This window comes from Arvicola amphibius, chromosome 12 (assembly GCF_903992535.2).
Source record: "Arvicola amphibius chromosome 12, mArvAmp1.2, whole genome shotgun sequence".
NCBI classification, from domain to species: domain Eukaryota; kingdom Metazoa; phylum Chordata; class Mammalia; order Rodentia; family Cricetidae; genus Arvicola; species Arvicola amphibius.
This window is the reverse complement of record NC_052058.2, coordinates 109114017-109136447: the sequence shown is the minus strand read 5'-3', so window position 1 is coordinate 109136447 and position 22431 is coordinate 109114017. Positions and strand designations below refer to the sequence as shown.

Genomic DNA, 22431 nt, shown 5'->3' with positions numbered 1-22431 from the left:
CTTTTTGATTTTTCTATTTCTTCTATTTTCCCCCACTTTAGAAAGCCAGGTAAATTAAAGTGAATAAAAAGAGATATACTGAGAAATTCTATCACCTGCTTCCTCATGAGATATTTCTAATAACTGAGTATTTCTGTACCAACTACATACATATGTATGTGTTCCACAACTGTTTCATAAACCATGTAGAAAAATCCAAGTACGATGGGGCACACTTGTAGGGCCAGTTCAGAGACCGCAGATAGGCAGATCTACGAGTTCTCTGGCTGGCCAGCCCGACTTGTTCTACTCTAGACCTCTGAAAAAAGCTGCTTCAAGGGTGAGGTCTGGAGCTAGGCTAGTGGTAGAGCATCTGCAGATCACTTGTGAGTCCCTGGGTCTAGCCTTATTGCCGACAAGAGTAAAACCGCAATTGTGCCTGAGGAAAGCACCCAAACTGTCCTACGGCTAACCAATAGTCTCGCATGAATCCCCAAACCCTGGTCATAGTCACTGGCACACAAATTTTAAAATATTTCTTCATGATATACATGTACTACTACTACACTAACTACATCTAAACATTAAAAAGAAAAAGTGATAGCTCTGAAATGCAGTTCAAGATTAAAAAGGTCAGATGGCCAATATATTATTAATAGCATTAGAAGTAGGCTATTATAGCAGTAAAAAAAATAAGACTACTTAGCTAGAAATATGATATCAGTTATGATTGTTGTCAAAGAACTGCAGAAAGTACCACCATGGAGTATAAAACCAGGTTTTACTGGGCTATTGCTAAAGAAGTCTGAGATTAATTAACTAAGGAAAAATAACAAGTGGCTACCTATCAAGCATGTGCTAACAAACATATCTGTCTACTTTTCATTTGTATTATATAATAATATAGAATATTGCTATTAGTCTATTTTAATAAAAAGTTATATTTTTGTAATGTAAAAACACAGTAGGCAAGAATGTTTTATTTCTGACGTGAAGGCTTGGCCACCAGGTGGCAGTGGTTATGTTTAAGTTTTGCCTTGCCTGTCTCAAAAAACAAAACAAACAAAATTTGTCTCACAAACTAAAAATGTGATATAAAAAAGGTATTTCACTATTAAGTTATTAAGATAGGGACAGGCACTTTTTAAAAGAAGAGAATGATATATGCAATTTCCTGTATAAATCGTCCTTAGAAAACTTTCAAGTTAGATGATATGTCTACAGTGATCTACTTTCCCTCATTCACACTTGACTAAAGTGCATACAGGTTTCTAGAGCCACCCGACTCTGGCTGCGTCCTGAGGACAAGTCTCTCCACTTGCTCTTTGGTATATTCTACTAGGAACAAGAGACAAACACAGTGTAAATGTTGGGATAGCTTAGACTGTGTGATCATAACTTTGGAGCTCCTTCTACTTCTCATGACTCATTTTTTATTTTATGATTTTACATAGTCAAATCATCAAAAGATATGGAAAGAGCCCTAAAATTAGATAAATACTTACAAAGCACAACTCTGTTTTACAAAACACCAGCAAAATCCCTTTCATTATTAAGCTAAAGATTGTATAGAAAAACATCCACTGGTGCGTTGTTTCCCTAGGGCCAGGCTGCTTTCTTCAGGCTCCCCTTGCAGCTTTACGTAGTATTTGAACATTTTACTCCTTGAGGCAGACAACACACTTTCTTGATCAAACCAGTCCCTCATGTTCCTGTGTGTGGGGTGCTGCCCTATGGCGATTCCACGCATTTGTACCTGACGGCCATCAGGGGCTGCATGCAAGCTCCAGGAAGGACCTGTTCCAGGTAGTTCAACCCCATCCACTGCTGCAGAGTTCCCACATAACTTACATAGAAAGAACAGATCTGAGTCCCTCAGAAACTGGTGTGACCCTGAGGAACCCACTTGGTGTTGCATCAAGCTTTGTGATGACAATAAAGGTTAGGAAGTACTATAGACAATGGACCAACTCTCTGCTTTCCTCCTGAGGGTCTCTGCCACTTCATTAACAAAATGGTTTCTGTTCTCATTAATTCTGAGAGATCAGTAAAGATAAAGATGCTAAATTCTGTTAGATTCTGACCAAGAGTCAATTCACAGATTGACTAGAGTTCATGAGAAATTAACACTTTAAAGAACAAAGCATAGATTCAGTTTGCAAAGACTTAGTTATGCTAATTATAAAAGTAGAGGCTCAACAGTGTTTGGACATACTTTTCACAGCTATTTTTGCTTCAAGAATTTACTTATTTTCACAGGTTAATTTCTCAGAGTGTTATCCCTATGATCTATTTATTTATTGGTATAAGTTGCAGGTTCCTTTAAAAATGGAGGTGAGTAGAAGGAAAACAAACTCAATGATAACGCTATTGACATCATACTCAAGATGGTGGACATATGACAGAATCCAGCACACTGAAATTGATAGCGGGAAGGAAAAAAGGCCTGTAGATTAAATCACCAACTACGGTGCTCATTTCGTTTGTTTATTCCTGCATACCCACCTTTGCTCATCATCTGGCCTCTTGATGAGGTTGAAGAGTATGTGGAGGAGCTGGTCTCTCTCTTTAGGTTCAGGGTGTAGGCATGCTGTACACAATATGAGGGGGATCAACTCCTAAAGAAATATGAGAGTGGAGAAATTAAAAATAAAAATACAGTGCATTATATCCTAATTTTTATTTCCAGAGTACCCTTAAAAACCTCAATAAACAGAGAATATCTATATCTATATCGGCTAAAGAGGATAAATCGCAGTGTAATAAAAATTACTCAAGGTTCAAAAAACCTTTTTTTTTTTTTTTTGCCAGAATTGCCAAAGGATCCATTAGGTTTTTACAGTAAATAAAATCCCATAATCTGACAATCTGATATAACATTAATTTGAAAAGTGTTTTAAGTTTCTTGCAAAAGTTCACTACTTTTTTTAAAAATCATTAAAAGTTGAAGAAAAGAAAAACCAAGAAAACAAAGCTTTTTCCTGGGACCGGACATCCATCTCAATACAATACTTACTTAGGTTGTCCATAAAGCCTTGATCTCCAACGAACACTACATATACCAACAATACAAAAATCCCAAGTAAAAAACAAACACAGGTATACAAAAATCAAAATAAATGGAAACACAAAAATATTTTCCCAAACTATGTAACAAAAATTCCTTTACACACACACACTGTGCTTCTGTCAGTATGATCTATAACTTAGTATTTTGTACCTTTCATATTTAATCCATTGTCTAATTAAAATGACCATTCTTGGGCTATAGGTGCAGATCAGTGGGTATTACTACTGACTATAATTAGAAATATTTTATACTAAACTGAAAAAAAAAAGCTCAAAAGTAGAAAGATATTTTTGGAGAGAAATGCTCCAAACTCTAAGTATTCTAAAGAAATCATGCGAATATATTAAGATTGGAGGGAAGAATCTCTCTTTCCCATTTACCTAATTACCTGACCCAAAGTATAAGCAAACTAAACCATGAAGCAAGGAGGCACGGTCCCCATTCACAGCTCAGAGCCTAAGAAGCAGGTTTAAAGTGTGTGTAGATGACGTAAGTTTAGAGTTGGGATGAAGCTGAAAAGCAAGACTAAAAAGCCCTTTATCAAGGTTTTTATATTTCATATTAAACTTTAATTACCTACTATAAATTTTAAATTTGAAGTTATAAGATCTAGACAAGAGAAACTCCAAACAAATGAGAGAAGTAGAAAGTCTAAAGTACTTATTCTGTTCTTTTTTTCAATCATGTTATTTAGATGCCTACATAGATTTTACTAAAAAATTACAGAAAATTAGAAAAAATAGTTCTGTGCTGAGATTGTAAGACAGAATATTCAAGTTCTGCATGACCACTCTGGGTTCTTGGGGGTTTATATAGGTCTGACCCTCATAGACTCATGTGTGTGAATAATTGGCCTATAATGAGAAGCACTAAAGGAGAAAAATCTACAGATTAAAGACAATTCCCATTTAAATGCTAACACAATTCTTTAGAGACCTTGAAAGAACAATATTCAACTTCATATAGAAAAACAAAAAACCCAGAATAGCTAAAATAATCTTATATAATAAAAAGAATTTCTGGAGATATCACCATTCACGATCTCAAGCTCTACTACAGAGCTAAAGTAATAAAACCAGCATAGTTGTAGTATAAAAACAGACGGTGGATCAATGGAATCTAAATGAAGACTCATGAATGAAGACACATCCATGGACACCTGACAAAGGAGTCAAAATTATTCAACGGAAAAAAGAATCTTCAAAAAATGGTGCTAGTCTAACTGGATGTTGGCACGTAGAAGAATGCAAGTAGATTCTTATCTATTGCCCTGCACAAAACTCAAGTCTAAGTGCATCAAAGACTTCAACATAAATTTAGTTACACTGAACCTGATAGAAGAGAAAGTGGGAAATAATCTCGAATGCGTTGTCACAGGAAACAACTTCCTGAACAGACCACCAGTAGGGCAGAAACTAAGATCAACAATTAATAAATGAAACTGAGAAGCTTCTGTAAGGCAAAGGATACCGTCAATAAGACAAAAGGGCAGCCTAGAGAATGGGAAAATATATTCATCATCCCCAAATCTGACAGAGGGGTGATCTTCCAAATATATAAAGAACTCAAAAAACTAAACATCAAAAGTCCAAAAAAAAAAACAATGGAAAAACGGTTTACAAATCTAAACAGAATTCTCAACAGAAGAATCTCAAATGGTCTAGATATACTAAAAGAAATGTTTAACATCCTTAGCCATAAGGGAAATGCAAATTAAAATGATTCTGAGATTCCACCTTATATCTGTCAGAATGGCTAAAATCAGAAACACAGATGATAATTCATGCAGGAGACAATAAGGACCAAAGGGAACACTCCTGTGTAACACTGGTATTAGTGAAAACTTGTACAGCCAGTTTGAAAATCAATATTGAAAGTTGTTTTCCATATTGTTTCTCAGAAAATTGAGAATCAATCTACCTCAAGCCCCAGCTATACCACTCTTGGGAATATACCCAAAGGATGCTCAATCATAACACAGGACACTTGCTCAACTATGTTCATAGCCAGAACCTGGAAAAAAAAATAGATGTCCTTCAACTGAAGAATGGATAAAGAAAATATGGTACAATTACACAATGGAGTCTTACTCAGCTGTTAAAAACAATGACATCATAAAATTCAAAGGCAAATGGATGGAACCAGGAAGTCTGCATGGGACTGACTTAGGCCCTCTACATATATGTGACAATTGTGTAGCTTGATTTACTTGTGGGACTCCTGACAGTGGGAGCAGGAATTGTCTCTGACTCCTCTAATGGCTTTTGGAACCCTACTCCTCAAACTGGGTTGCCTTGCCCAGCCCGACTACAGGGCGAGGTGCTAAGTTTTACTACAACTTGATGAATCAGATTTTGTTGCTCTCCACAGGAAACTTGCTATTTTCTGAACAAAGGAGGAGTGTGCCCTGGGATAATGCTCTTGCACATTGCTAAGATTTGTCACTTGAATTGGTTTAATAAAACACTGATTAGCCAGTAGCCAGACAGGAAATATCAGGGATGGGTAAGCAGACTATGAGAATTATGGGAAGAGAAGGGCAGAGTCTGGAGTCACGGTCAGTTGCAGAAGAATCAGGATGAGAAGGCTGCACTGAGAAAAGGTAGCAAGTCATGTGGCTAAACATAGATAAGAATTATGTGCTAATTTAAGTGTAAGAGATAGTAATAAACCTGAGCTACCAGCCAAGCATTTATAATTAATATAAGCCTCCTGTGTGGTAATTTGGGAAGCAGCTGCAGAATGGGGCAGGACAAAAACTCACCTCTGATTACAAGAGTGGATGGGGTAGGGCAAAAGGCAGGTTGAGGGGAGGGACTGGGACAAGATGAGGGAAGGGAAACTACAGCTGGCCATACAAACAAACAAACAGGTAAGTAAGCAAAATTATTAAAAAAAAGAGTTGCCATGGTCATGTTATCTCTTCAAAGCAACATAAACCCTAACTAAGACAAATGCTAATATCATGCTTGAGGGATTAGCTGAGATTTTATTGGAGAACGCTCATAAAATAAATATTTAATCTGATTTGGAAGTTTAGTAAAAGTGCAGAGAAGAAATGACTTCTGAAAGCATGAAAAACTCCAAACATTGACCTATACTTCATGTCAGGCCAGATATTTTATTCCTTAGTGCCTTTCTTGTACCCCCAGCCCTCTTCCTATTTCTACATATGTATTTCCTATACTATTTTTCATATTCTTTCCTTAATCTATAACTTTAAAGTTATAAATGAAGGAAAGATACTTGTATGCAAGTACAAGAAAGTTTTTTGTATGCAGCAGAAGGATGGATTCTATTTTCACACCCAATCTGTTAGGCTGTCTCTTTATAGGTGATTGAGTCCATTTATATTAAGAAATAGTAATGACCAGTGACTGCTAGTTCTGTTATTTTTGTTGTTGTTATTGGTATTGTGTGTGCTTTCTCCTTCTTTAGGGTTTGCTGCTGTGAGATCATCTATTGCCTGTGTTTTTGTGGATGTAGTTGATTTCCTTGGGTTTGAGTTTTCCTTCTAGTACTTTTAGTAGGGCCGGATTAGTGGATAGGTATTGTTTAAATCTGGTTTGGTCAAGGCATATCTTGGTTTCTCCCTCTATGGTGATTGAAAGCTTTTCTGGGTATAGTAGTTTGGGCTGGCATCCGTAGTCTCTTAGTTTCTGCATAATGCCTGTCCAGGACCTTCGAGCTTTCATAATTTCCACTGAGAAGCTGGATGTAATTCTGATAGGTCTCCCCTATAGGATACTTGGTCCTTTTCTTTTGCAGCTCTTAATATTATTTCTTTATTCTATATGTTTAGTGTTTTGATTATTATGTGAAAAGTAGATGTTTTATTTGGTCCAGTCTATTTGATGTTCTGGAAGCTTCTTGTACTTTCATAGGCATGTCCTTCTTTAGATTGGGAAAATTTTCTTCTATGATTTTGTTGAATATATTTTCTGTGCCTTTCAGTTAGACTATTTCTCCTATCCCTATTATTCTTAGGTTTGCTCTTTTCGCAGTGTCCCAGATTTTCTGGATATTTTATGTTAAGAATTTATTGTATTGTACTTAAAATTATCTTTGACCGATTTCCTCTATTGAGGATCTATTTCCTCTATTGTATCTTCATTGCCTGAGATTCTGTCTTCCATCTCTTGTATTCTTTTATTTATGCTTGTATTTGTGGTTCTTGATTATTTACTCAAATTTTCCATTTCTAGAAATCCCTCAGTTTGTGTTTTTATATTGCCTTTATTTCAGTTTTCAAGTCTTCTTTCATGTGTTTGATTGCTTTTCCTTGACTTTCTTTAAGGAATTTGTTGATTTCTTCAATTTTTTTTTGTTTATCTTTTCCTCCACTTCTTTAAAGGAATTTTTCATTTCCTTTTCAAGGGCCTCAATCATCGTCATAAAGTTATGTTTAAGGTTGTTTTCCTCTGCTTCATCTGCATTGGGATGTTCTGGCTTGGTGCTGTAGAACCACTAGTTTCTGGTGGTGCCATATTGCTCTTTAAGTTGTTGAGTGTATTCTTGCCTTGTCTACCCATATCTTCCTCCAATTGGCATAGGTTAAGCCTGTGTTTCAGGGGTACCTCTTTCTCCCATTGGCATAGATGGGGACTGTGGCTCCATTGACTGCTCTTTCAGGTGCAGGCAGAGCAGATCCTCTGGTGATTACTCTAGGCGCAGGCAGGCCCAAAGATCAGATGGTCACTCCTCAAGGTACAGGTGGGGCCAAAGCTTTCAGAGTCAGGTGGGGCAAACATTTACATGTACAGAGAATGGCAGAAATGCGGGCTGGAACGCAGGTGCTCTTTCCCAGAGGAATTTCTTTTCTTTTTTTTTTTTTTTAAATTTTTATTTAGTTCTACATTTTTCTCTGCTCCTGTCCCTGCCTCTCCCCTCCCCTTCAACCCTCTCCCAAGGTCCCCATGCTCCCAATTTACTCAGGATATCCTGTCTTTTTCTACTTCCCATGTAGATTAGATCTATGTATATCTCTCTTAGTGTCCTCATTGTTGTCTAAGTTCTCTGGAATTGTGATTTGTGGGCTGGTTTTCTTTGCTTTATGTTTAAAAACCACTTATGAGTGAGTACATGTGATAATTGTCTTTCTGTGGGTTACCTCACTCACAATGATGTTTTCTAGCTCCATCCACTGGCCTGCAAAATTCAAGATGTCATTTTTTCCTGCTGTGTAGTACTCCATTGTGAAAATGTACTACATTTTCCTTATCCATTCTTTGGTCGAGGGGCATTTAGGTTGTTTTCAGATCTGGCTATGACAAACAATGCTGCTATGAACATAGTTGAGCACATGTCTTTGTGGCACAATTGAGCATCCTTTGGATATATACCCAAAGGTGGTATTACTGGGTCTTGAGGAACTTCTTAGGATAGCTTTTGGACGTCACTCCTAAGGTTTGTTTGTAGCTCCAGGCACTCGCCCACTTGCTCTTAGCAGTCGCTCAGTCCTCTGACACTCTTGGTGGCCTCTCAGTGGTTGGAAGGATGAGAAAACTCAGCCAGAGGAACAGATGCAGAAGGGTATTAAAGTGTGAGGAGTCACGAAGGTTCTGTGTTCTCTCTGGGTCTCCTGCCCTCCCTCATCTCCCTAGAAACTCCCAGGCTGCAGTTCAACAAAGGCTAGCTGTGAGTGGATAATCCAAGAATCTAGCAGTTGCTCAGTTTCATGAGACTGGATGCCTCAGCCTGTCTTCTGCATATGCTGGGATCCAGAAGAAAATAGGCTTCAATGCCTTGTGAAGGACTGGATGTGCTCTACCAATGCTGAGTCCAAAGGGGCAATCTGCATCTCAGACTGTATCTCCAGGCTGTATCTGTCTCCATCAAACCTCAGACTGCCCAAATCTGGCTTTAAAACGCATCCCAACATAGTAGTCATCACCAAACAATCCAAACTGGAACATGAGAAGTAAAACAATAAAGTTTGGTTGCCTTTATTCTAAAAATTAAGATAGTAGAATTCTGGAAAACAAACAAACATTTGTTTCCTAAAATGATAGCAGTTAATAATTTCTATTGCCATCTGATTTAATTTTTTACTGGCAAAATTTGCAGTATACGGTAAGTCAGTGCCACTAATTTTTGTCGATGCTCCATACCAAGGTAACTGAGTACCTTGATACACATTAAAGGCTGTGACATGTAGAATTCAGCAGGGAAAGCCTGTGATCTAGCCTCTTCATCAGACACAGTGAAGATATTGATAATGATAAAAACATTACAAGTGGTCTGTTCACAGAAACAGCACAGATTGACACTAGGTGTGTAGAGGCCTGGAAGTAGATTCCTGCTGGACTGGGTTGGCTACAGACAATCCCAATTCTCTTACTTATTCAACTCCACGTCACTGGAGCACTAACGTTTCCACACCTCGGAGATTTTACTCATTACACGTCCACTCACAAACTTGATCAACACAATCTCTTTCGGTATCATTGCTCAAATCAAGAACTCTAGCCCTTTAAAAATTGTAATTCTGACTGCTATATCTAAGATAAATTTCTCTAAGTAGACAAGGTGAAACTTAGAAAAATGTCTTTGTGAATTTTAATTTAAATGTATTGAATGTAACACAGTAATACATAAGATGTCATTTCTTGACATTTAAGGATTTGATTTTTACACAGAAGTAAAATCATGACCACCATGATTAAGAAAATAGCTATAGCAACTATAATTCTAATAATATTAAATTGAAAAGATAATTTCCCTCTTATCTAGGAAAATATTTTTCAATCCTTCCCTGTTTTTCATTTCATATATATGCATGTGTTGTGTGTGGGACAAGTCGCAAGGTTGACATATTTTCCTTAATTGCTCTTTTACCTTATTCTTTGGGGTAGAGTCTCCCAATCACAGTTTGACAACATGGCCAGTTTTGCTAGCCAGCTTGCTTCAGGGATCCTGTTGTCATACACCTATGCCTTTGAAGGCTTGAATTATAGTTGAGCTGCCAGTCCAGCCGATATTTATGTGGGTACTGGAGATACAAACTCCGATACTTCTGCTTTCTTATCAGCTGAGCCATCTCCTCAGCCCCTAATCTCTCCCTCTCCACTCTGTGTGTGTGTGTGTCCTTGCCATAGCACAAGTGTGAAAGACAGAGGACAGCTTCTGGTGTTGTCATCACCTATAAGACAGGGTCTTACTCACTGTTATGTGAGAGCCATCATCTTCTGGGGATTTTCCTGTCTCCACTTGCTATCTCTCCACAGGAGTGCAGAGATTATATTCACATGTATTACTGCACCCGGCTTTATTCCCTACTGCAACCCTCCAGTGGTTTCTCTATGTAGACTTGACTGTCCTCGAAGTCAGAGATCCACCTGCTTCTGCCTCCTGAGTGCTGGGATTTAAGGTGTGTGCCTCGACTGCTGCCACAGCATCTGACTTTTAAGTTGGTTCTCAGCAGCCTCAATCAGGTTGTCAAGCTTACAAGGAAAATCAGTTTACTCATTAAGCCATCTCTTCAGTCCTACGTGTCCATAAGTGAAAGTGTCAAAAAGCTTAAATAGATTTTTAAAGATAAATTTTTTAAACTTATGTGCATATATCTATAGAAGCATGTCAGCTGTGTAGAGGCCTGAACAGATGTGTGGAACAGGTGTGTAGGACAAGTAAGTAGAGGCCTGAACAGAGTCATGAACAGATTTCATATAATATCTTTCAAATCTCTATGAACTGTTTTTGCAGAAAAGGAAGTTGAACATTAAATCTACATAATTGCAAAGTTTCCTAAAGAATCAACATATATTAAAACAGGTAAAATTGGAAGAATCAGATGTCCCAATCATTTAACATACTAAAAACTACAGCAATAAAAAGCATGAGAATGGCTTAAGGATAAGAATAGGATATACAGACCAATGGAATACAACTGAGATTCTCAGATCCAAACAACCTATAGTAGTCAATTGTCAACAGAAGTGGCAAAGGCCTTCAACTGGCAATACTTTTTCTCTTGAACATATATGTCAGCTTAATAATCAATGTAAGGGCTATCTATAAAATGATTGCAAGTCGTAAGTGATAAGGGTTTCATATCCAGTCTATGTGACTCTTACAGCTAAAACATATAAAGATAGTCCAATTAAAAATGGTCAAAGGACTTGGAAAAAACACATTAGAAGTTAGTAAAATTATATGTGGGATGGGGAAAAGGGTTTGTGTTGTCTGTCTTTTTCTACTTAAAAAAAAGTTAATGTTAATATATAGCTTCAAAGCACATGAGTTGCTAGGCCTCAACCCCCAGACTTGGGTCATAATGGCAGTTTCCAGCACCTTGACATGGGAGAGTGGTCAGGCCCTTCCTATATAAACAAACAAACAAACAAACAAACAAACAAAAAGAACAAAAAAGCCCAATATCAGGTCACAAAATCCATCCTGTCCTGAACAGCTCTTGCCAGCCCAAAGAAATCCTCTATAAAGCCTGACTCCTGCTCAGTTCTTTGCAGCTGCTTCTCACCCAAGGCAGTCACCTTCTTGTGTCTCTCCTAAGAAATCTTTTCTGTAAGGTGTGACCTGCGGTATTTTGACTCCTGACTGCCAGGACATTTTACCCATTAGAGCTGTAATACTTTATTTTATACTTCCTGAAAGTCTTAAACCCTGTTTCTAATGTGTTATGTAATCAGCTAGGATATTATTATGATCATCAGCTAACTAAACCTTGTAACTCTGCTTATGCTGAAAAAAAGCACATAACACTTGAGAAATAAGAAAAGCCTCAAATACCAATCCTTTAATCATAGGAGTTCTTTAAAAATACAGGCTTAAACAGGTGAAATATTAAAAATAAATTAAATGCCAGGAATCTACTAAGACAAATTTTGCTTCTTTCTTTCCCTCTGTGGGTACCAGGGACTGAACCTAGAGCCTCATGGGTGCTAAGCAAATGCTCTCAGGTTCTGCCCTTTTATAGCCAAGGATTTGTTTGAAACCAAGTTAATATATATTTTATCATTTACTAATTTCATTTTGAGAAATACAACTTTTATCGAATAGAACAAGAGGAAAAATAATTAAATAGAGAAAAGGATCAGTTTTTCATGAACCTACAAGAACACTCAATAATTTTTAAACATAAAAAAGTTAAAAATCAGCCAAAAAGTATACATGTGTATACACACACATGGTATCTGATTATTGATGATAAAAAACTATAAATACTTCATGCAATATAATCAGATTTTAGTTAAGTGTTTATACTAATATGAAAAAGAGGAAAAACCAATTTTATGAAAGTCAGGTTTGATAACACTTAAAAATTATACTGAGGAAGAAGAATAAGTGGGATGCAAACAATAGTTCATAACATGGGTAGTACAAGCCGAGAGAGGAGAAGCTCAAACACCATCCTGCCAGGCAGAACTGCAAGACAACCTGAAATTGGACACTGATCCTTCAAGATCTCGGAAGCTTTCATACAGATTAGTATGTTACAATCATTTTAAATTAGATACAGATAAAGCCATCATCAAGACTAGCTTCTAAGCTTTTTAAAAATTAAAAACATCTATAGGAATGAAAACTTTAAGGTCATTTTTAAAAATTAAAAATACTTATAGAAATAAAAACTTTCAAAGCTCTACACATCCTTTCTTGAGGATCAGTACGAATTTCTTTTGTTTAGATAACTAAGGTCAGCTTTAAATGGGATTTGCCAGTGCATTATATACCTAATATACTGTAGGTCCCATGAATATGAGTAAAATCAGTGATAAATATTAGCACAATAATGATAAAAGCATATAAATTTAAATCTTTATTAGACAAATACAATAATTTATAACTATAAAGATAACTTCCTAATGTGTCCCTGGCTCATGGTCTAGGTCACATATGCTAAAATTTACTTCCAACTTAAACTAGGTATTTAAAGCATCTGTAAAGAATGCAAATACAAAACTTAAAAAAGGACCTTAAAAGGTTATTATATTTTACTATTACAGCTATCTTACCATTATGAGATAATTTATTGTCAAACAAACATAAGAAAACTAAGATTCATAACAAGCAATTACAAATGCATTTGGGAAAAATGTTACATATTATATTAGTCTGTTAATTTTCAATGAGTGTCAACTTCTATAGACATGTCAAAGAACAGAAAAAAATCAATTAGTGTTTGGTTACATGAAGATGACAGCATTCATGACACATAAATGGACCTACAGTAATAGCACTGCAGAAGCTAATAATGCTTTAAGCAAAATTGGAAATCGTGGATACCATGCAGTTTTACTGAACTCACCTGACAGAGGTGTAAAACCATTCTCTAGGAGCAGAGACACATGCACAAAAGTAAGAATATGATTGCAAGTAACAGACTTAACAAAATAAAAATATAACACTAAACTTCAAAATGACAAAAATGATCACATGATGGGACTACTGAGATAAAAATACTTTTATGTGTCTTACCTCTCTTTTTGCCAACAGCACATTAGGAACTATGTGTGGCAGGCAGCGTCCCAGCATTAACATAACACTTTTTTCACTGTCTGCAATCCTAGACACCTGGAAAACCAAACAGTTTAATGATGATTGTGGATGACTTCTGTGTGTAAAGGTGTGTACATGTCTATACTCTGGATCTTGTCTTCTATGATGGAAAAACAAGCTCCAGCATTATAACTCATACTAATAATAACAACACTGCCCCAGACATCGTCATTTCTGTGGGGCAGTCATGGGGGAAAAGATGCTAGTAAAAGGGGTAGAGTTATTCATTTAATGTTTAGGATGCTGGGGCTAACACACACTAAGGAAATGCTTCTCTACTAAGCTACACCTCTAGCCGCTAAGATGGACAACACAAAAAGTTATCTATCCTAGCAGCTAGGGATGTAGCACAGGAGGTTAACTATGGCAGTCAACAATGAGTTGAACATTATAAATTAGCGCTTTTGAATGTGTCCAACACACAAAAGTGGTACCTAAAAGACAAATGTCAGTCATCCTGACTCAATGGATCCTTGTACCATGATGTATCTAATGTGTATAAACATGTATGATTCTACTTGCTGAGAAAAGATATTTATTTAAAAGATAAAATGTCAATGAAAAAAAAAGTAGGGGTGAGACCCAGGAGGCATACTTCTCTCAGTTCTGGGAAGAAAGGACAGCCCAGAAATGGGCCCTCCTCAATGACTACTGGTTTGTTTGCTTTTAAAAAGATCCCTGCAACCATGCCAGGGCAACAGCTGTATTGAACTGCCTCAAGAAAGGCCTGAGAAAGCTGACCTGATTTTATAATGAAGTTTGCCAGACTGCAAGTGAACCAATAATCAACTACCTTCCTTATTGCTGAAATTTTTAGGTACTATTTCTTAAGGAATTACTATAAATAATAGGTTTTCAACTGAAATGCAATCTTAACATAAATATCTTTGTATGAAACACTATAAAAAACAAACGCCCCTAAAACAATAGAGATGTTTTATGGAAGCTGTGATACAAACTCACCTCTGATCCTAAACGACTATCTGCAGACATTCGACAAAAAGAGAGTAGTGCTTGGTGGAAAGCTGGTGACAATTTCCTGCAAGAAAATGGTGGAAAAAAGAAGATAGGCCTCAGGAATTGCACTGCTATCTCAGAAGGAAGTAAGCTGCAAATCACGTACAGAAAGCCACATTGCAACACTAATCCTACCACATAAATGTTGCCCAGATTTCTCAGCCATCAGACTTGATGGGTAGGGAGAGCACATCCAAGTGAAGAACACTGCTCATCACCAATAGCCTGATGCCAAATAGATGAATGGCCCTTATATGTTAGTGCTCAAGCACTAAGTGCTACACCATCAGTAATTATAGGAAATATTTCCAAAATCTAAAGAGAGCACTATCTCCACCCTCCCTTTTCTTATGTCTTCAGAAAGGCATTACAGTTATGCCGATATATAATGACTCAATTTAATCTATATAAAAACTATTAGAGAAAGGAAAGTTCGTTGAACATTCCTGATATAATTTAAGAGAAAAGCATTGGAGGAACAACAGAAAATATCAGCTTACTTTTATATTTAATAAGAAAGGTCAAGCCTATCTTGCTCTCTAAAACATTGTGTCCATGTAATAGTACTCATAAAGTTGACTACGAGCTGACTGTGTGCTCCATCTACAAAGACAAGACCAATACCAAAAACTCACCAAAAGCATACTTAGTAGGCACTAGGTTGTATCCAAACATTTCCATGATTGTAGAGTTAGAGAGATGTGCCAAGGCTTGCACCCTTTGCTCTTTTAGGCACTGCCTACATTCTCTTAATGAATGGGGTCACAGCTGTTCTATTGTTTAAACTAGATACCACAAACCAGTCTTTCTCTTATTCCCAGTGGATTCATTCCTTTCTCTTCACTTCAAAACCAATGGACCCTTCCTCCACCTTTTAGGTATCTTGTAAATCTCTTCCTTGAGTTTTCATTCCTAATGTTCTTTACCCACTCAGCCTCTGATTTCTTTACCTAGTCAACTCTTACTTAGCTTCAGTCTTAGATTAGATGACATTTCTTCAGGGAAACCTTTCTGCTTGATAACTAGGTTGGGTGCTTTGATTACGCGTTTCCAAAGCAAGACCCATTCATTGTCTTACTTTTTTCATACTTTAGTTTAATTGCTTCACACACACATACTCTCTCTCTCATACCATCACGTTTGTGCATGACAGGACTACAGTGTCTCACCCACCAGTGTATTCTTAGGAGCACTGCCTGGCATACAGGTATTGAGTGAATATAACTGCAATCTCCTTTGGAATATAAAAGAACTACGCAGATGCTCTTATCTGGGAGGACTTTATAAGTGCTCCTACTACTGAGCACCGCAACATACATTTCCGTATTTTATATCATCTACATTAGAACAAACACACCTTGAGGACTGCACACTTTATTCCAATTCTAAGACCTTCATATATACAAAGATAACAATTATGTCTAACAAGTACAGAAAGTTGTGATTCATGAATGGAAGTTTTCTTAAACAAATCCAGTACTTCTCAGTGATAAAGATGACCTGTAAGTCTAAAGCAAATTAGCCATGCTGTAAGAATTTCATCCTAATACTGTGCTTGTTTCCAACAAGAAGAGTACCATAGCCGAAAGTCCACTGCAAGATTAGATGAGTTAGTATACACTAAGCACAATCACATGAAATAAAAAAATAGTAAATACTTCCTTCTTAAAAGTATGTTTTTTTTTAAAGTTACAACTAAAAATACTGAAAATTTATACTTTGTTCTTACTACTAGGTAGTTTGAGCACACAGGACAGTAATCATGGTTTACCAATTTTTTTACTTCCTAAATTTAAAAACTGCAACCCAGCAAAAATTAAATGAATTAAGAGAGTATTAATGACATTCTTTAGTAAAGATACAGAAACAAAATGATTTTATATTGCTTTCTCATAGCACAGGCAACTATGTAGCACTAACCTCTGAGTGTGATAACACAAGGAAGGTAAGAGAAATGGAGGGAAAGGCCAAGAGTGTAGAGCTACTTATTATTTATTATATTATTTATATATTATTAATTAGAGGTTACTTATGGCCATAAAAAACTTAGTGAACACAGACTTTGTCAATTTATGTTTTCCTTATTGTTGAAATAATTTAATAATTATTTGTCCCATCTTGTGACATGTATTCTGCCTATGAGCTAAGTCATTCCAAATGTATGAATTTGTAACTCTGCAAAAGGCATTCAAATATGAACTGAAGGTTTTCCAGCCCTACAAGCACAAATAATCAAAGACACATTACAAAGTATGGCGTCACACTAACCTATTGGGTTGATCGAAGTGGACCACAGTTTTACTTGGTACAGAAGAAAGTGGCATTTCTTCTCTTTCCTTCTTGGGGAAAGAACCTGTGGAATTCTCTTTAGGAATAGAGGAATCAGGTCCACCTAGTGTTTCAAGATGACCATCCTTGTTTTTATCCTGGTCTGAACTATTTACAGCCGGGCTCCATCTACTGTCTTCAGAATCTCTGTGGGAAGGCTGAACAGAATCACCAACTGCTGGGGTGGTAAAGTGCTCAGTTTTGAGGATGTCCATCTCACTGAAGAAAGAAAATTCCCGGAGAGCAATTTCAGTTTTGAAAGCTTTGACAACAATATTCACTTCCAGAAAAGGAGTTAATATAAACAGAACGTATTAAAAGCCAATTACTTGCTGAGTGATCACACTCAACCTTAACAGTCATTGGTCCTTCATAGTCCTAAAAGTGTAGCTGCAAACTGTCAATCAGGAGGAGAAACAACAGCCCTAAAGCCTGGTCTTGAGAACTCTCCATTTGAAACACAGAGACCATCCCATCAAACCCAGCTTAGTATTTTAAGAAGTAAATGAAATAATGAATGGTTCAGTATGAAAGCCACTAATGTGCAGTTATTTTACTGAAACTGACAAGAAACAGGTGAAGTTAAAATATCTAACTTCTTAAGTCTAAGACATAAACTATAAGATGACTATATCAATCTAGTTTACTGGTTAGGGGAGGCATTTTATTATTTTAAATACAGAAAACTAATTAGGAGGCTTTAATAACAGCTGTGTGAAAACATGCCTTACTATTGAAGCCCTGCTTCACGCATCTACGTACTTGCCAATGTCAATACTAATTTTAGGACTTTTAGAAATAACAACTAAGTACTAACCTTTCAAGCCTTCTGATTTGCTCCATCAATGACCATTTTTCATTATTTAATAAACTAATTTTATCTTCTAATTTCTGTACTAGCAAGGAGTTCTAAAAATCAAACAGGAAAAAAAAGCAGAAACTCAAGATCTCACAGTAAGATTTTTACATAAATAATTTTTGTGAACATGAGTATTTAATTGGTATTTCTCACCTCTATAGGCTGGGAAGTGTCAAGTGTTGGAGGGACGTTGCCTAAAATTGGTGTAAGAGCCTCTAATTCATCTTCATCTACTCCACTGGCCACATCCACAAGATCTTTCCCAGTCACTTGGTGATTTCCAAAATCTCGGTAAAGCTGTAACAAGTCTGGGGGTTTGGGAATGTTTAATCCTACATCATCCCATAATTCAAAATCCTAATAGAAAACAAAACAAAAACATTAAAAAAGATAGGAGAAGCTGGAGTGACAGTTTACTAGGTAAGGGCACTTGCTGTCCAATTTGATGACTTGACTTCAATTCCTGGCACCCACATGGTAGAGGTAGAAAACCAACTCCAGAAAGTTGTTCCCTGACCTCACATACAAGCATGTGCACACATGCATGCATGAACTCACACACTGTGCAGATGTAATTAAAAAAAACTCTTTAAGGCAATTATATCCTGTATTTTGAATCAAATATTGCTACTCTGGAAAACCAAAGATAATATTACATCATAATGTCTAAATGTATTGGGTAAGATGGTGCACACCTTTAATTCCAGCACCAGGGAGGCAGAGGCATATGGATCTCTGTGAGTTTGAGGCCAACCTGAACATTGAGTCCCTCGGCTGGTCAGGGCTACATAGTGAGACCAGGTCTCAAAAATTAAATTAAATCAAAGTATATATTCTAGGTACTCTTTCACTACACAATTATTCTAACAATCTTATGCTTTTTGTTTAATTGTATTAGATGATAAGATGTTGCACTTTGCATGAAGTACTGAGTGTGACTACTAGCACTGGAGCAAGAGTCTCTAAGTACTTAGTTCACCAACATAATCACAAGTTACAGGCAAACTGACTGATGGCATTGTTATTCTGTCATCCCACACACATTACATGTAGTCAGCATAGACTCTAAAGAATTAATCATGAGCTTAAACTGCTGATCTTGCCACAGCCGCTTGAGTGTAACTTGAATTGCTTCTGGAAATTTAAAGAATCCAAACAGCTACCTGCAAATTTGTTTTGAAAAATTCCCTTTAATTCAGAATAATTCAACTTCATAAAACCACAGAAAGGTTCACCATCTTGAATACTCCATGGCAAAGATTTTTGGATGGGATGTATGATATTACACTGTAATAAATCACAGCTGCATATCCTTTCTTACCATCCTGTCTTGTCCTAAAACTAAATTCTTACTTTATTATAATTTGTTTATGAGACTCTCTGAAAAACTTCAGCATAGTAATGTTAACACGTTAAACATGGCACTTTAATCCTTTGATGGCTTACTTAAATAATGGAATAATTTTAATCCAAAACTAAATAAGAAGTTGATGTGAGCACTGAAATTGGGATTTGGAGAAAACAAGATTTAAATTCAACATCCTTAGTCTCCTCTTACTGTTACCAAGTTAATTTAGGTTAAAAGGGCCACCCATGAAATGGGTATAATATTCATTACCTCTTAGAACTTTTAAAAGAATTAGCTAAATATTTTTAAAGGTCTCGTGGTGTTGGCTTATGAGAAATAAGTAATTTTTAGCTTACATAAATTATGAAATGAATATTACTACACACATCACTTTGTTGCAATCTGCCTAACTCAGGTCTAGCCTATTGAGTCTTCAGCCATGGCCATCCTAAAGGTGTGGCATCTCAATGCACTATCAGTTCATATTTGAAGGCAAAGGAGCTGAGTATCTTTCACAAGCTCTTTTCTATCTAGATACCTGTATTTGGTGAAGCATGTATATAACTCTTTTGCCTGTGTTTTTAAAAAATTCTGTTATTCTTATTAAAGAGTTTATAGAGTTCTAACAGATCCTTTGTTGGGTTTTGAATATTTTTACCCAGTCTATGGTTTGCCTTTTCACTCAACAGTGGTTTAAATTTTTTTTTTAATTTTTTGTATATGTCTTTGCCAAGGTAAGCCACATTTGTGTGTGCCCACAGAGGCCAGAGTGGGAGTTGGCTTTACAGGTGGATATGAATTGCCCAACTTGGGTTCTCTGTAAGAACAAAAAGCTCTTAATTGCTGAGCTACCCCTTCAGCCCCAAGAATAGCTTTAAGAATAATTTGTTATTTTACTATTATTATTATAAATAATTATTATTATGTGTCCATAATGAGTGTGTCTGGGCATGCATGCCATGGTGCAAGTATGGAGGTCAAAGGAGTCAATTCTCTCCGTCCCTTTTTACATGAGTTCTGGGGATCAAACTCAGGTTGCCAGGCCTGTGTGGAAAGTCTTTATCTGCTGATCAATCTCACCAGCAAAAAGTGCTTTTTAAAAAATAGGAAAATTGCTTTGTTGACAGTACATCTAAAGAACACCATGATTGTGGTGTCACACCTAAGAAACCTTATCTTTCAAAACTGTAATGGTTCACCCCTCTTACATTTACTGGTATAAGCTTTAAGTCTTATAGGTTCATATTAAACTCTATGATTCACTTTGAATTAAATTTCACATATGGTATGGAACGTGGTTTCAGTCACACTTAGAAGGAGCATGGACACCATGCTGTTATACTACCATTTGTAAAATGACTGCCCGTCTGTATGGGAGTAACTGCACTTGTGAGAAATTAACCGTCCATGTGCAGGTCACCCTCTAGCTTCTACTGGAATCGGCTCCTTGGCCTACTTGTCTACATAACAACATGATACCTTGTGATTATCTTGATTCAAGTCCTCTTTGTTCTTTATCAAAGTTAATTTGGCTACACTAGTTCCTAGCCACTTCCATTTTAATTAATGTCAAATCAGTCAATGAAGAAACACAGATCTTCTATATCCTAAGCTATTTATTTGTCAATTGTTGAGGAAGTACTGCTGATATCTCCTGATACTTTCTGATTCTTAACTGAGTAGGATCAATTGTTTGCAATTAAAAGTACAAGTTTAAAGAGACCACCATACTGTTTGACCTGTCCTCTCTGTTTATTCTTTTGCCCCTTTCAACCTCTTTTTTCCCTTTCCAACATTTCTCACATTTTAAATATTTACTATTCACTGTTAAGTTAATGAGAAAAAGACATGATTGACTTAAATTATAACCACAGTAATCATGTTTGGTAAATATTTAATGTCTTTTACATAGAATAAGTTCAGTAAAGCTACCTATCATGTGGTGAATAAATATTTATAACTATAAGCCATATACTGCATTAAATTCAATGACAGACTTCAAATATGAATGACATCACTAAAATTATAGCACTTTACTAAGTCTTTGAAAGTATGTATCATGCCAATGAATTTCACTGTGGTGATATAACTTAGCAATTGCTAATATTCTCAGAAAATGTCCTATTAAATCATAGACGATTAGATGTATTACATTTAAGTCTTGCCAAACACGTGATGATAACTGAGGAATAAACTGCTATGTCCTTTAAAGAACTTCTATTTCTGTAAAAATATTCACAGTAGATTTTATGAATCAAAAGAATAACCTTCATTTAAAAAAATGGCCTCTGGGGGAAGGGTGCAGCTTCAGAGGTTGAGTGTCTGCTGAGTACCACAAAGTAGATGAACGAACAAAGATAAAAACTACAGCCTTCTGCTTCCCTCATAATAAAACCTCTGCCATTTACTTCTGCTAAGTCGTATTCAGAGAACCAATTACACACACATATACATACATCATATATGGTCATTCAAAACACTTTCTAACTGTGCTATTGAATATATGAAATATAGTGCTACTCAAAAAATTTTATAGTCAAACTCAATTTCTAAGCTACACTGATTTATAGGACCAAGTAAATGTACAGTTTTAAAAAGAATACTTTACAAATGCACACATATATGAAGGTGTCATACTGACAATCACAGGCTGTAAAAAGCTACCTGGGAAGAAAGACAAGTCTTTATTTAGAAAACTTACAAAACAGAAAAGATCCGTGGGCCAATGAAATACTAAATGGAGTCATACCTGATTTACTCTTAGAAATTACCCACTTCCAAAAATCAAGCAAAGAAACAAAGTAAATTTAAAGCAGACATTACTGAACAGTAACTTTACCTGATCATCATTTTCATCTGAAAAGGTTATTGATGTAAGCTTGTAGTTATTCTTCAACAAAAACTCATTGACTAGGAAGTTGAGAGCTCTCTTTTCAAGAGGTTTGATTGGCTCCTGGAAGCAAAAATAAAAGACAGATGGGAAATGTGAGCTTTGCTCCCTGACACCTGGCTGCACAGAAGAGAACTGGTGCTGTCATTCACCCACCTGAATTTCAGGACTTGATTTGTAATTTTTTCGTTCCTGCAAAGGAACTTCATGTTCTGGTGGGATAAAATAAGATAATGTTTTACTATTTTACACATAAAAATAGTCCAGCTACTTCTACATTGTAAAAGTGGGAAAAGGCTCAAAAAGTTTTATGTACACCACCTGCAGCCTTTGTTAGGTTGGCTCGGAGGGCCTGAATGGTCTCCTTGGCTTTCCGTAGTTCAAACTCCAGGACTGGACAGGGATTTGGATTAAACACACAC

At 36.4% G+C, this 22431-nt stretch overlaps 1 protein-coding gene across 7 annotated transcripts in view; it reads right to left on the bottom strand.

Annotated features, from left to right (window-relative positions):
• Nucleotides 1-22431, bottom strand: part of Relch (RAB11 binding and LisH domain, coiled-coil and HEAT repeat containing) — an 87887-nt gene that overhangs the window by 44173 nt on the left and 21283 nt on the right. For all 7 annotated transcript variants that reach the window (XR_005287640.1, XR_005287642.1, XR_005287641.1 and 4 more), the window contains exons 3-11: nt 22331-22402; nt 22166-22221; nt 21959-22072; nt 17925-18128; nt 17730-17821; nt 16853-17131; nt 14531-14606; nt 13487-13582; nt 2485-2597 (exon numbers count right to left, since the gene is read on the bottom strand). Coding sequence is in view for 4 of the 7 variants with exons in the window: in XM_038348904.1 (XP_038204832.1) it covers nt 2485-2597; nt 13487-13582; nt 14531-14606; nt 16853-17131; nt 17730-17821; nt 17925-18128; nt 21959-22072; nt 22166-22221; nt 22331-22402 (1102 nt within the window). In the remaining 3 variants the exon portion in view is untranslated. The remainder of the gene's footprint in view (nt 1-2484; nt 2598-13486; nt 13583-14530; nt 14607-16852; nt 17132-17729; nt 17822-17924; nt 18129-21958; nt 22073-22165; nt 22222-22330; nt 22403-22431) is intronic.